This window comes from Barbus barbus (genome assembly GCF_936440315.1).
Source record: "Barbus barbus genome assembly, chromosome: 26".
Classification (NCBI taxonomy): domain Eukaryota; kingdom Metazoa; phylum Chordata; class Actinopteri; order Cypriniformes; family Cyprinidae; genus Barbus; species Barbus barbus.
In genome coordinates, this window is record NC_136754.1 from 25,122,370 (window position 1) to 25,137,915 (window position 15,546).

Here is a 15,546-nt window from a genome sequence, read left to right on the forward strand (position 1 = left end):
TTTTGTTTCATGTAAGTGCAACGGCTACTACTAAGTACTTAACTAGTATTATGACACCTTAAAATAAAGTGTTACCAACATTTTTTTATTCAAATAAATGTATTATTAATTTATAACATTTATAATCCCTTACTTATCCATTCATTGTTACACCTTTAGAAAGTATAATGCATTAAAACATAATGCATTTTAACTTTGGTTACAATTATTTATGAAAAGATATAATGAATTACAACAACAAACATTATGATTACGTTTATAATGCATTATGCAAAACTTCAAATAATGTGTTACTGATATGAATTATGGGCCTGAAGTGGCATTCCAAGAGCACAATTTTTGTTACTTGAAATTAAAAAAAACATTAATTGAAATAAAATAAGACAAAGAAACACATTACACTTATTTTATTTCAGCTAGTTACCAAGGTAACATTTTCATTTAGTTTATCCTGATGCACTAAAATAACAAAACTAAAATCGAAAGAAATCTATATAGGCAAAAACGAATTAAAATGACAAAAACACAGCAAAAATTTTGTTTACTGTACCTTATGCACTGCATTTTTTGGATGCCATGTCATGCGTTAGATACTGCTTTTGAAAAAATAATTTAAAAACAATGGAAAAGTAGTGCAGTGGTATGCAAAAACACGTTCTGTGTGAACTGTGCAGAGGTTATAGTTCAGATGTTGACTAATTCCATCGGATATTCTAGCGCATGCACGAGAGATTATTTACGTTGCATCTGCCAGACAGTGATGCTCTGTTGTCTGAGGTAATTTAACAGTAATCAGAGGCTTCTAATCAATCACATCCGGGTTGTTGTTCACTAATGCTGTTTGTTTTCCTTTATTAATGTGTTATTTGTCAAAGATTCACCAGGGCTTTCATGTCAGACGGCAGGTTGGCAGAACTGATGAGCAGCTGATGATAACGTTCGGTTCTAGAAATGATCCTGACAGCTGGACAGCACTCTAAACGCAACAGAATCTTAGGCTTGCGTGTGTGGAATTTCTAACGGAAATATCTTCTGGGATGTTAACTACAGCATGCCTCGCAGTTTGATATTCATATTGTTTTCAGCAGACAGTCACACTCTCTCTCTCTCTGTTTCTCTTTCAGGAGAATCTCTAACTCGTGGTTAAGCACAGGCTGGTTCACAATGACTATTGCCTTAGAGCTCTGTGACAGAATCAATGTGTACGGCATGGTGCCTCCGGATTTCTGTAGGTAAGTCAGATTTCACTGCTTGGCTTTTGGGTTTCAGCATGCAGTGAGGTCTAAACCTGAGACCATTAGTGAAAAGATTATTTTGCATTCTTTTTGATTTTGCATACACTATTCAAAAATATGATTTTTATAGATATAGATTTTTTCTTAAGATTTAAGATGTTTTTGAAAGTCTTTTATTTTGCATTTATTCCAAAATACAGTAAAACATAATGCTGTGGAATTTTATAACAATTTAAAACTTTTCTATTGGAATGTATTTTGAAATAATAATTTAAAATGTTGCTCATGAAATGTTTCAGTTGAAAATGTTTCTGCTGCTTCATATTTTTGTGGAAACTGTAATACTTTTTTTCAGAATTCTTTGATGAATAGAGGGTGTAACAACAATAACAATATAATTTTGTTTTGTTGATAAATTGCATGTGTCCTTGTTGAATAAAAGTAAAAAATTATTTCAAAACGTCTTGCTTAACCCAAACTTTTTATCAGTGGCGTAGATATAAAGAACTTTTGACATTTGAATTTATACAGTAAGATTGATAAGATTGCTGACCTAGAAATAATTATGCACTGATATTAAAAATATGTAATGAATTTCATATTATAGCCCTTTCTATAATATTTTGTCTAAATAAAATATCATTTTTAGTTATATGATAACTGGTATAACTATAATTAAAAATATGGATGTTGTTTAAAATGTTTCTAAACCTTTCTGTTCATTTCCATGTTAAAATTCTATTGTGAATCACATATTTCCAATGTGGTCAAAGATCTGGTCTTTCTGCGTGTTTGTTCAGGGTTTTCTCCCTGCACAGTGGGTTATATTGCCACAGTAGCCCCTGCTGTGTACCAGTGCTACAAGAAAAATAACCGAAATTAAATGATTCATTGTGATTCCCCGCTGAGGCATGACCTCTCCCCCCAGCCATTTTGCAACCATAATGTATTACATAAAATCAATTTATTCCCCTTAAAGCCAGTTATTCTCTGAACCAAATCAGGTTAATTGCCTTGAAAATGAATATCTAGCTCAGGATTAATTTGGGAATCAGGGAATGAAATGGTACCTTAACATGGTCCCCATTTTAATCTCTGCTCTCATTATGTACAGGGATTCTCAGCACCCTTCTGTCCCATATCACTACTACGAACCGACGGGTCCGGACGAATGTGCCATGTACATCTCCCATGAGCGAGGCCGGCGAGGCAGCCACCATCGCTTCATCACAGAGAAGCGGGTCTTTGCCAGCTGGGCTCGGACGTTCAACATCCATTTCTACCAGCCGGACTGGAGTCCGCCGCCGTTACCAAGAAACAGCACGGCAACCACAGCCTTTCCCCGATCGCAGAAGACGTGACTCTCACCAGAGCCTTCAAAGATCTCCAACTGCCTCAGATGGATCACTGGCTAATTCCTGTTGCCGTGTGGATGGAGCTTTACGTGTCGGACTGACTGAGAGAGACTCGGTTTCAAGGAGAACTGATGCTTAAACCTTTTCATTTGCACATTCATTGTTTCTTAAGGCATTCCAGTAGTCTGTATGCATCCATATTTCAGCAGCTCATTGAGTATCACTGGGAGTTCTTAGTTTTATGCGGTGTATAGGACAAATTAGAAAGGGTGGCAGATCAAAGAGCTCTGGAGTGTCGAGGATCTGCCCGCAACAAAATTTGTGCTAAAGACAATGTAAAACAGGTTATTTTACTTTTGTAATATGACATATTATTGAATGAAACAGGATTCATTGATTTTATCCGCACTTGATTTTATCCAACTTTGATTGTGAAAAATGGTCTCTGTTAGAAGACAGTGGTTTTTGACATCAGCAGAACAGGAAATGCAAGGAAATGTCTTTTTTTGGATTAATTTTTATGAAAGGTTGTGAAGATAGTTTTTAAAATAACAGAAAGAGATCAACTGTTCACAGTGAGGCCTGAAATGTGCACTAAGAAAGTAAAAACAGCCAATTTTTTGATTCATGTTGACTTAAATAATCAACCCAACAATATCCAGCGTATTAACGACGTTTACACTCTTAAAAATAAAGGTTTCTTTATTAGCATTGATGGTTCCATTAAAAACTTTTAACTGCAACAAGTCTCTTTTACAGTGGAAAAAACATCTTTCGATTATTCAAATATAATCGCAGTTCTTTTAAGAACTTTCTGTCCATAGAAAGGCTCACAGTAAAAAAATTGTATGATTAGTAAGTCATGGCAACTTATGTTTTTACATTAAGTTGAGAAAAAGTTATATGAAATTCAATTTGGTTTAATGTAATTCAAGTTGAAATGACTTGTACAACCAAGGTGAGTAGACTTAGAAATAAGGCGTAAACAGCTAATTTTTAAGTTGAAATGGGTGGATTTTTTTTTGGAACAAAATATGTTTTTTCTATGGCATTGCTGTGAAGACTCCCTTTTGAAACCTTTATTTTTAGGAGTGTATAATTCAAAACTTTTTAAAGACATTATCTTGAAATGTATAACAGGTGAATTTCGAAATACAGTTTTTAATCCTTTTATGTTTTTTATTTTCCTATTTTATTATCCCAACTTACACTGGATTTTTATTTATTTATTTAATTTATTTAATTATCTTGAGAATGAAAAATGAGAGCAATTTTCCAAACTCATTGCACTGCTTTAAGTGTTAAACCGATAAAAGGTGCAAACGATTGTACTTGATTGTGAGACTGATTTTAAATGTTTTAACATGAACAATAAACAGTTCTTTTGTTAAAAAAATAATTAATATGCAGTGTGATTCTACAGTTTTGATCGAGCTTTCTCACATTTATCAAAGCTGAAATATCTAAAAATGAATCCTGCTGGAATGCGTAAGGATCCACAAGAAATGCAGCAGCATAAGGGCAACAAGGAGCATATAAAAATGAAATTGAAACCCAACATCCATTATTTTTCTGGTCAGTCTGGAGAGGAGCGTGTCAGAGGTGTACAGGATGCACAGAGGTGTAATTACGGCCGTCACAGCAGGAGGCCATGCATCGTTGACCATGACTGCGCTGCACCTGTCAGTCACGCAAATGTACACACGCGTCGGGACTGTTAAAGCAGTCGTCGCATTAATGCGCCCCAGATGACTGACAAGTTGGCATTGCTGTTGAATGCACAAATGTTTGCAGATATGCTGCACAGCTGTGAGTGATGAGTCGCCTTATTATAGCTTGAATTATTGCAAAAGCTACTGTTGGTTGTATAAATGCTGAAATGCCTGTCTATCTTGAGGGGAAACAAGAATTCAGCGACTATTATTTCTGTATGCTTACAGCTGTAGAGGAAATCAAGTCTCACTTTGAAAAACAGCAAGTTTTGAGCAAACAGCAAGAAAAATGTTTTCAAGATAAAGTCATTCCTATAATAATAATAGGGTTGTTATCTTAATTGATCTTGCCACAATAATTGAGTTCATTTTAGCTAAAAGGTTAATTAAAGGAATATTCCAGGTTCAAAAGTTCAAAAATAATCATTTCAACTCATTCTTTAAAAAACAAGGCTGTAACGAGGCTCTCACAATAAAAGTTAATAGGGCAAATTTATGATGGATTGGATAGGATTGCATGTGAAGCTTATAATTTTATAAAAGAACGTGCACTAATTTTCTTGTTAAAACTTGTGTCTTATATACACTATAGAGTTGTACAGTTATACAACTCTGTATTATAGAGTTGTACAGTTGTTTTTACAATTTTTCATGTTAGATTTTAAATATTGTTCAGGGTTATTATAATTAAACCATTCTTATAATAAAAACTCATTTAAAATTAAAATAAATATTAAAAAATAAAATAGCTGAAATAAGATTATCATTTAGATTATCATTATTATTATTATTAATACTAAAATAATGATTCAGTTAAGCTTAATTTACATTAAACCCACAATACTGGTACAGTATACACGTGTTCTTGTTAGTGTAACACAAGACTACTTTCTCATCTCCAGTTTGTGGAGAGAAAACACAATGAACAGAATAGCTCAAGTGTGGCACTGTGGTATGATATCGAAAGAGAGAATTGGTGAGAAATAAAGCAATATGGGGCACTGCAGCTAGACCTAGATTACTACACTAGGAGTCTTTCTCTTGGTGGTGTATTGATCCATGGTGGCCCAGCTATTTTCCAAACAGTGAGTTGCTGACTGAGAGACAAACGTCTCTGGCTCTGAGAAAACAGAGAGATGAAATCACAGGGTGCTGAGCTATAATTAAACCCCAAATATATGAGCAAGTTAAACCAACCCTGGAATTACATGCTAAATTATTTCATATCACAAAATCATGAAATGTACTGTTCCTGAATGCTCCCGTGTCACAGACCTGCCTCTTCGGCGATGCTGTCGAGAGCTTTGCCCAGCAGTTCTCGGCAGCACAGAAGCAGACTGAGGCAATCAAAAAAAAAAGAAAAAAAAAACATGCGCCGGAGAAAACCTGCTGCTTCCACTCCGGCTGCAACCCCTCAGCCTGCTCGTCACCGTGGGCACCCCCCTGTGGCCGCCCCAGCTCCCACACAGCCGCAGCAGCCTTCTACCAGGCAGCGTCGTGGAGCCGGTCACAGGCAGGACGCCCAGCCCGTCCAGGCCCCCGCCAAACCTTGCGGCAAGCGCAAGTGCAAGAGGCCCTGAGACGGGCGACCCAGAGATGGAGGAGACTGCTCGTCGGGAGATAGTGACTGCACCACTCCCTCCCCCGGAGGAGGGTCGGGTGGATAATCTTTTATTTCATTCCAAGTCGATGCTGCACACTGATGGTGGTTGAGGAGAGACCCCCACATGATTGTAAAGCGCTTTGGGTGTACGGCAATACACAATAAATGCGCTATATAAATGATTCATTCATTCTGTTTTAATGCTGCCGTTGGCCCAGAAGCTAGCGGTACCCAAAACTTCAATAAAAAAGCGGTTTCCTCAGTCTCCGGGTCTCAAGACAGCGGGCAGCAGTGGGTTGCCCAAGAGCACCACCCCTGCCCATTCTTGGAACCAGGTAAGGGCGGTAGCACTCGAGTCGCCACTTCAAGTCATCCCACTCCGGGCTGTCACAAGCCTCGAGTCGGGTTCCAGGCCATCACAGGCCCCAGGCCAGGTCCCTGTGTTCCACCTTGCTGCCCCACCGTGGGTACGTTGGTGGCCCCGTTGGTCCTGCTGGCACGGTCTCTCGGAGCCTGGCTAACACTCCCCAGTCCATCTCGGTAGCTCCTGCGGACCATCAGTCTCGGCTACGCGATTCAGTTCGCCCACTGTCCCCGCAAGTTCAAGGCCGTCGATGCCCCTGTCTTACATGTGGAAATCGCAGTCCTTATGTGTGGAAATAGCAGACGTGATAGAGCCGGTCCCTCCAGCCGATTTGAGGTCGGGGTTTTACAGCCCTTACTTCATTGTGCCCAAGAAAAGCGGTGGGTTACGACCGATCTTGGATCTGTGAGTTTTGAACCGTGCACTTCACAAAATGCCGTTCAAGATGTTGATGCAGAAACGCATTTTCAGGTGCGTCCGTCCCCTAGATTGGTTTGCAGCGATCGACCTGATGGACACGTCAATTCATGTCATGATTCTCCTGTGACACACACCATTCCTGCGATTCGCGTTCGAGGGTCGGGCATATCAGTACAAGGTCCTGCCCTTTGGGCTGTCCCCTTCGCCAAAGTTGCAGAGGCGACCCTTGTTCCCCTGAGAGAACGGGGTGTGCGCATCCTCAACTACCTGGACGACTGGCTCATACTTGGTCACACAGGGACCTGGTGCTCAGGCACCTCAGCCAGTTGGGCCTTCGGGTCATTTGGGAAAAGAGCAAACTCGTGCCAACACAGAGGATTTCTTTTTTCGGCATGGAGTTGGATTCGGTCAACCAGACAGCACGCCTCACCCAGGAATGTGCTCAGTCGGTGCTGAACTGCCTCAAGACTTTATCAGGCAGCACGGCGGTCCCACTCAAACTCTTTCAGAGGCTCCTGGGGTATATGGCTGCAGCTGCGGCCATAGTTCCGCTCGGTCTGCTCCATATGAGACCGCTTCAGTACTGGCTCCCTGGCTGAATCCCGAGGTGGGCGTGGAAACGCGGTACTCACTGGATTCAGATTACACCGGCCTGCCACAAATCCTTCGGCCCGTGGTCAGATCCCTCGTTCCTTTGGGCAGGAGTGCCCCTGGAGCAGGTATCCAGGCATGCTGTGGTATTCACGGATGCCTCGGCCTCCGGCTGGGGAGCCACGTACAACGGGCACGCGGCGTCAGGAGTATGGACGGGTCCCCAACTGCGTTGGCATATCAATTGCCTCGAGCTGCTAGCAGTATGCCTTGCTTTGAGCCGCCTCAGAGGGCGCCTTCAGGGCAAGGACGTTCTGGTCCGTACGGACAACACTGCAACTGTTGCGTATATCAAACAGCAAGACTGTTTACTCTCCCATAGCATGTCGCAACTCGCCCGCCACCTTCTCCTCTGGAGTCAGAAGCATCTCAGGTCCCTTCGTGCCATCCACATCCCAGGAGTGTTCAATCGGGCAGCCGACGAGCTGCACTTCCAGGGGAGTGGAGACTCCATCCCCAGGCAGTTCAGCTGATTTGGGGACGGTTCGGAGTTGCTCAGATGGACCTGTTTGCATCTTCAGAAACCACCCACTACCAGTGGTTCTACTCCCTAACCGAGGCAACGCTCAGCACGGATGCACTGGCACACAGCTGGCCCCGGGGTCTGCGCAAATATGCGTTCCCCCCAGTGAGCCTACTTGCACAGACACTGTGCAAGATTAGGGAGGACGAGGAGCAGGTCTTGTTAGTGGCTCCATATTGGCCCAACAGGACTTAGTTCCCGGAACTCATGCTCCTCGTGACAGCCCCTCCCTGGCCGATTCCTCTGAGAAAGGATCTGCTTTCTCAGAGACGGGGCACCCTCTGGCACCAGCGTCTGGACCTGTGGAAACTCCACGTGTGGTCCCTGGATGGAATGCGGAGGTTCTAGGTGACCTACCCCAGGAGGTAGCACTCACTATCGCTTCAGCACGTGCACTGTCCACAAGACGGGCCTATGCCCTGACGTGGAACCTGTGTCTAATGTTGTTCCTCTCACTATGAGGACCCCCGGAGATGTTCGATCAGAGCCATGCTTTCCTTTTTGCAACAAGGGTTGGAGCGTAGGCTGTCCCCCTCCACCATTAAGGTTTATGTTGCTGCTATTTCTGCTCACCACGACCCCATAGAGGGGAGGTCGGTGGGAAAGCACGATCTGGTTGTCAGGTTTCTTAGGGGGGCCAGGAGGTTAAATCCTCCTAGGCCTCCCTCCCTACCCACACACCCTCTTGGGATTTGGCATTGGTGCTAAGAGCCCTACAAACTGCCCCCTTTGAGCCTTTGCAGTCAGTCGAGTTGAAGTTTCTCTCTATGAAAACCCTACTCCTGACTGCATTGGCCTCGATCAAGAGGGTGGGGGACCTGCAGGCATTTTCGGTCGACGAGTTTGGGCCGGCTAACTCTAGTGCAACACTGAGGCCCCGGCCCGTCTATGTGCCCAAGGTTCCTACCACTCCCTTCAGGGACCAGGCTGGAGGAGGCAGACCCAGCCCTAGATTTTCGCTGTGCTGTACGCGCACTGCATCAGTACGTGGATAGAACGTATTGCTTTAGGACCTCAGAACAGCTCTTTGTCTGGAGGACAGCAGAAGGGGAAGGCTGTCTCCAAGCAGAGGATGGCCCACTGGATAGTGGACGCCATCACCTTGGCTTATGAAGCACTAGGTGTGTCCTGCGTGCTCACTCCTCTAGGGGTGGCGCATCGTCCTGGGCGCTGGCTCTTGGTGCCTCTCTAGTAGACATCTGTAGAGCTGTGAATTGGGCGACTCCCAACACGTTCGCTAGGTTTTATAGCCTACGTGTTGAACCGGTTTCCTCCTGTGTTCTCACCTCAAACGGGTAGTGGCACTGAGAGACCCCACTCAGAGTCGGCTTGCGGCGTCCTTACGCCTAATTCTCCAGAGAGTTCCTTAACCAGGTAAACCCTGTCGACTCCTCCAGCACTCTGGCGTCCAGATGTGGCAGACCGTCCGGCGCCAGGCCTTTCAGCCAATGAATTCCTTAAATCTGGTGTGAGGCTAGTGCCTATATGAGAGACCCTGCTGGGATCCCTTATGTGTATTCTGCGGTATGCTTATTAGAGCCGTGTTTCCCCTGGCAGACCACGTTCTGCCTGGTCCTATTGTCTGCCTTATAGGAAGGATCAGGAGGCCTACACAGGGCACTGGAAGGGGCAGCTCCTGTGGCGCTTTGGTAGGGATCCCAATTTCGTCGAAAGGGAAAGGGAGCATCTCGGTTATGTATGTAACCCTTGTTCCCTGAAGGAGGGAACGGAGATGTCACGTCCAGTTGCCACAGTCGCTGTACCACCGCTGAGCTGCTGGGTCACCGGCTTGGCTCCTCAGCGAAAGCATGAATTAATGCGGTGCACCTGCTGCCTCTTATACTCATGCTGTGATCAGCGGCAGCTGGATGCAATGGTCGCATGCCAATGTCCATTGGCTCGTTTAGTTACACTCGAAGTGGATTGGTCTCTCTGGCGAGATCCCAATTTCGTCAGTCATCCGTCTCTGTTCCCTCCTTCAGGGAAAGAGGGTTACATACGTAACCGAGACGTTTCTCTTACTCCAAATTAAAGGACGCTACATAGTAAAACATTTTTAAAGATAAAATCATCTGATATTTAGAGATTATTTTTTATTATTTATATAATTATTATACCCTTAATCCATTACACAAGCCAGCTTAGTTTAATAGTAATTATTAAGCTTTTATTTTAAATTAATATAAACATATAGATAATATGCAATATAAATATGTTTTAAAATCAATAGCTGTAAACATGACTAGATATGAGTTTAGATTTTTAAGTGTTTTTATATCTAAAAATATTATAAAATTTACAACTTTTACTTGCACTTATATGGTAAGATAAGTTTTCCTCTTTCATGGATAGATTTTTTTCATCTTGCTGGGTAAATGTGTTTAAATTTTTCATATTGTTTAATCTTTTAATCTTTGGTAGTGAATCGCACTGACTCTCTCACAAGAAGTGAATCACAGTTTCAAGGCATGTGATTGGCTGCTCATTACTGATGTGACGCTTTCATGTGCACGTGCTCCATTAACTCAGGATCAAGCCTGAGTTGACAGAGAAAGTTGATGATCAGCTTCATGGTACCAACAAAGCCGGATTGGACTGGTTTGGTTTTGTCAACTCAAAACTAATTCGGTAGCACTTTATTTTACTGTACGTGTACTTCCCTGGTACATACATTGTAAATATATTGTACCTACAGGCAAATGAGTGGTAACACAAGGTACTTACCTGAAGTGCATGTACATGGTAACAAATAAACATGCATAGTAATTTTTTTCTCAAACAGCCATAAGATCAGTTATCAGAACAGATGAATGTGTAATATGACATATTTGCTTTAAACATCTATATATATATAGTTCACAAAAGACTCAGCAATATATGCATGTTTACATGCTCATGCACTACAAATCATCCTGTACTGTTCCCCAACCAGCTGCTTGACTCAAAACATTTCTCCTTGCACATGTACAGTATTTGTGAAGCACTGCATTTTTTATCTTTTATTTTTTAGTTTGTATAGGGTAAATATTTATGTGAAGCATTTGTATAGTTTGTATTTTTTAGTTTGTATAGGGTAAATACTTATATATAGTATACTTATATTTAAAATCTGTCAGTAGGTTAGTTGTGTATAAGTTTATAGTGTTTTTACTTCATTGTTGTATGTATTTATGTAGCACCGTGGTCCTGCGAGGCACAACATTTCGTTCCACTGTATATTCGTTCCACATGTAGCGGAATGACAATAAAGCTCAACTTGAACTTGAACTTGTTTTCTCAACCGATCAGGTCATTGTTGGTTTCTGGTGTCGCTGGTGGTTTCCAAACTCTTGATTTCTCCATGCCCTTTGTTTTTGCTATAGCTATAATTGATTTCTTCTTTTCTTTTAGCATCCAAATTGCTTGCTTTTCTCTCAAAGTCAGCTCCCTCATCTTCATCCTGGTTTGTGTGTGTCATCATCGAATTCAAGATTCAGAATGCAGAAGTAATGGATATAATTAATACGACACATTCCCTGCTTTTGATATCTGAACAATTAATGCAACAGGACACAGCTGATCACTTAGAAAGACCTGTGAGGCAACTGTTCCAATACTTATGCTCACTTCAGAGAGAGGGATGAAACTCTAAAAGTGCTGTTCTTTTTATTTGGTAAAACATCTATGTGTTGAATCACCCAATAATAAAATGTGAAATTCTGTAGTTTTGTCTCATATTCATCTTTTAATCATATTTGTAAATGTCTTGACTCCACAGCCAACAGAGCAATTTTGTCTTTACTGTTCCAATACTTTTGGAGGGCTCTGTATATATATACATATATAATATCAGTTTGATTATTTTGATGGCACAGTTTAGACAGCTGTTGATAAGTAACTCTGCAACTACATGTCAACTATCAAAACGACATGTTTTGATGGTTCCTCAACAGACAAACTGAGTATAGGATACTTTGCAAGCATGTGAACGTTCTACCTACCCTACCTAAGTCTACTAATACAATTAGTTTTATATATATAAACATTGCACTCAAGAAATGTAGTAAGATACTGTGCAGATCTTAAATAAACAATGTCAAGCTATGATATAGCCCATTAAAAATGGATTTAAAAAGTAGATTTAATATGGTGTTCATTGGGTATTATAAATAATCATACTCTTAAAAGTTATAACCACAAATACGTAAGCACTATAATGTATTATAATTGATGTTATGATTCTTCATGAAATTTAATAACACATTATAAGTTTTTTTATAATGCATTATGCATTCATTATAACGCCTTAAGAATACCTTTATAATGTATTGTAAATACGGGCTTCATAGAAAGTGTTACCAATGATTTTATAAGATCTAACAGTATAGGGACCGACTGTTCGGGATCTGACAGAAAAATAACAATAATGTCTGCATATAAGGAAATGTAATGATGAACTTTTCCAATTGAAACAGTCCATTTTAAATGAGCCTTGGCCCACAGGACACGACGTCACTTCTGAACCATGTTCACATATCCTTTTTGCATGATAGAGCTTTAGTTGGCATCTGCAGATGGCAAAGCAGATTGTGTTTACTGACAGTGGTTTCTGGAAGTATTCCTGGGCCCATTTAGAAATGTCAATGACAGAATCCTACTGATGAGTGAAAGCAGAGTGAATCCATGTTGACCTCTATTTATTGACTGTATTGAATCAACCGTTAAACACGTTTCAACTTTGAATTTTGTGGAAAAAAGCAAACCTTTTAAATGGGTACTAATGAAATAGCATCAACTGGTGCATGATTAAAATATGAAATTAGCATAATTAAAATCACAAATAAATTTCTTAATATGTATTAGGTAGGCATTTGTATACAACACAACCAGTAACTGCAGCAGGTGTTTATCCATTCACAGCTCTCTTATAACTCAACATTATGTTACGAGAGTTCATTTCATAATGCTTCTCCATTGAAAAATGTGAGTTCTCTGTTTTCTTTCATTTCATGCAGAAAAATGAGCTCCAGCTCCTTTAACCACTATTTTTCCACTGCATTTCTGCTTTATTACTTTCCTTCGAATTTAAAAGGAACAGAACATGAAAAGCTTTCAGAGACTTTTCAGTGTAGACTTTATTCAAAACGTCACCTTTAGCCAGTTTTATAATAAAAAACATACAGAAAAATGCTGGAGAACATAAATGGGAAAAGACAAAATGGCACTGTAGAAATTCTTGTAATGCATTTCCTCACACAACTTGAGTGCCAGTGAATATTTTAATGTGAGCTCTAAACTACTCTCCTAAACAATCCTCAGTTACCAACAGTTAATGATGCATTAGACAGACAGAAAAAAAAAAAACTGAATTAGTCCAATTTGTCAATCTCTCATTCACACTTGCTGTGTAGCTGGGGGTGAATTCGGTCGACCCCTTTTAGAGCACATTCGTAACAGTTCAAATGCAGCAGAGATGCTAATGGACAGATACAGGACACAGCCACTGGCAAATGGAGCCGTTTGGTTGCTGTACATGGAAATGTTGTTTGTTGTCCATTAAATCCTCACATTTATTCCAGGATGATCTCATGAAAATGTCTATGTCATAAAAAAAAAAGAAAAACATTTTTAGGAGAAATTAAATATTTGTACTAATTTCATGACATTTTCTACCCACTTCTTGTCAGTCAGTTGCCAGCAGCTTAATGATATGTGTGAAAAACTATTTCATTCTCATTGCTATAATTGGAAAAGAAATGTTATATTATTTAAATTAAGGACAGTAGTGATTACACGTTATCATTTGTTATACTTAATTTGATGCATGCTGTTTAAAAGAGCATCACTGTATTACAATGAGATGTTTCTATTACAACGAGATGATAAATAGATTTAGATTATTTGTTTTAAAAAAAAAAAACATCTCATCTCACTAAGAAAAAATGAAGAAATCTGGGAGGAGTGCATGCCCTCATTACAAGTTACAATTCCACATGTGCCATTAACAATATTTGAAAATAATTTCACTTTGCTCTGGGCTGAAGAGATGAAACTATAACTGAAAATTGAAGAACAAACAAACAAACAAACAAGAAGTATGCTTCTCCCCGCAAGCTGTCTGTGTGTGTTTAGTTCAAAAGAAAGTTCCTGTGTGAAATTCAAATGGATTTCACTACTGAGCTCCAAACAACAAAGAATGTTTGAATGCAAGAAGTCAGAGCATGTCACTTTCAAAAAAATGATACACAGCAAAACCCAAAGAAAACAAACTGGCATCAAAAAATAAATAACCTATTCCTGACCAAATCAATCATGAACAAATTTAGGGTGGACTCTTTTATGAAAGCGGTGGGTTCTTTGACCTCTGCGGTGCTGGGAGGGATGAATCAGAAGATGTGTTTGAGATGTTTGACGCCATAGGTCTTGAAAAACACCAGCAAGATCAGAGTCCAGAGCCCCAGAATGAAGCCATCAGGAGGGTGCCAGTCTTTCTGCTTGGGTTTCTGTGAAGACACATCAGCGACAACTCAGATGAGTCTGTTTCATATCACGAAGGACTAAATTTCATTTGCTCTTGATGTACATGCGGTTAGTGTCAAACTATGTCCTCTCCAGTCCAAAACTGTTTTCTGAACAAATCACAATGTAATACAGGCTTTACAGAGAGGCTGTTATTGAAGGACAGGAAAGCACAAAACTGCCAACAGTAAATATTATTACCAACCATAAACCTTTTCAACACTTTCAAAGCACTAACAGGAAAACATTGTTTCCCACTTAACAGAACAAACGAATGCAAGAAGAAAAAATGAAAGAAAGAGCAAATTGAACAAAAGGATACATGAACAAAGAAAGTTGAAAGAAAGTGAATCGACTACAAAATAAACAACAAATGAGAAAAGAGCAACTGGAAGAAACAGATTTAAAGAATGAATGAGGTAAAGAGCAAGCAGACAATAGAATAATAAAAGAAATGATTAATTATCGCCTGAAAGAATGAAAAAGAACATGTGAAAATGTAAGAATGAACAAAAGAGAACACAAGAAGAAAAGAAAGATCAAATAAATGGTTATGAATGTGAGCAAAAATGAACAAATGAAAAAAAATGTACAAAAAACGAAATGGAAAATTAAAAGAAAGAACACGCAAGTAAAAGAAAAAAAGGGAAAGCAAATAGAATGAACTCAAGAAAGAAAGAACGAAAGAAAGACAAATGGTAAGGACAAAGGAGGGAATGATCAAGCAAATAAATAATCGCATGTAAAAATTGACAAATGAAAAACAGAATGAAAGAAAGAAAAAAGGAAAGAATGCATGAGAGAAAGAAAGAGCAACCAAAAAAGAACAAAACAAAGGAGGAAAGGAAAGAAAATGACAAATTTGAGGAAATGAAAGACCAGAAAGAAAGAGAAAGCGAGAAAAAGGAAAAGAAAGAAAGAAATACAGACTCATGTATGCAAACATGCACTTTAGCATCAGGACTCATCCGTCTCAGTGTTTGCACATTTATAGCTACATCATCACTTTGTGTATGAATATTATAGATTTAAATCACCCACCATTAAACATGCATCACCAGACGTTCACCATATGCTAATGCAGACTGAATATTTTACTGAGAAGAAAGATTTAACCTCTAAAAAGAAAGTGCTCATAACTCTTCCAATTCTAATAGAGGGCCTTTGCTGCAGTGTAGGTGCACT

At 40.0% G+C, this 15,546-nt stretch overlaps 2 protein-coding genes across 2 annotated transcripts in view; one reads left to right on the forward strand and one right to left on the reverse strand.

Annotated features, from left to right (window-relative positions):
• The window catches only part of st6galnac5a (ST6 (alpha-N-acetyl-neuraminyl-2,3-beta-galactosyl-1,3)-N-acetylgalactosaminide alpha-2,6-sialyltransferase 5a), a gene marked incomplete at both ends in the record, with an annotated part of 36,868 nt that extends 34,272 nt beyond the window's left edge, over positions 1 to 2,596 (forward strand). Inside the window, 2 exons of the mRNA XM_079380304.1 lie at positions 1,125 to 1,232; positions 2,350 to 2,596. Coding sequence (XP_079236430.1) covers positions 1,125 to 1,232; positions 2,350 to 2,596 — 355 coding nt within the window. The remainder of the gene's footprint in view (positions 1 to 1,124; positions 1,233 to 2,349) is intronic.
• A 10,286-nt stretch (positions 2,597 to 12,882) lies between these two features.
• Positions 12,883 to 15,546, reverse strand: part of pigk (phosphatidylinositol glycan anchor biosynthesis, class K) — a 42,157-nt gene continuing 39,493 nt past the window's right edge. The window contains exons 11-12 of the mRNA XM_079379140.1: positions 14,205 to 14,345; positions 12,883 to 13,440 (exon numbers count right to left, since the gene is read on the reverse strand). Coding sequence (XP_079235266.1) covers positions 14,229 to 14,345 — 117 coding nt within the window. The 3' untranslated portion in view covers positions 12,883 to 13,440; positions 14,205 to 14,228. The remainder of the gene's footprint in view (positions 13,441 to 14,204; positions 14,346 to 15,546) is intronic.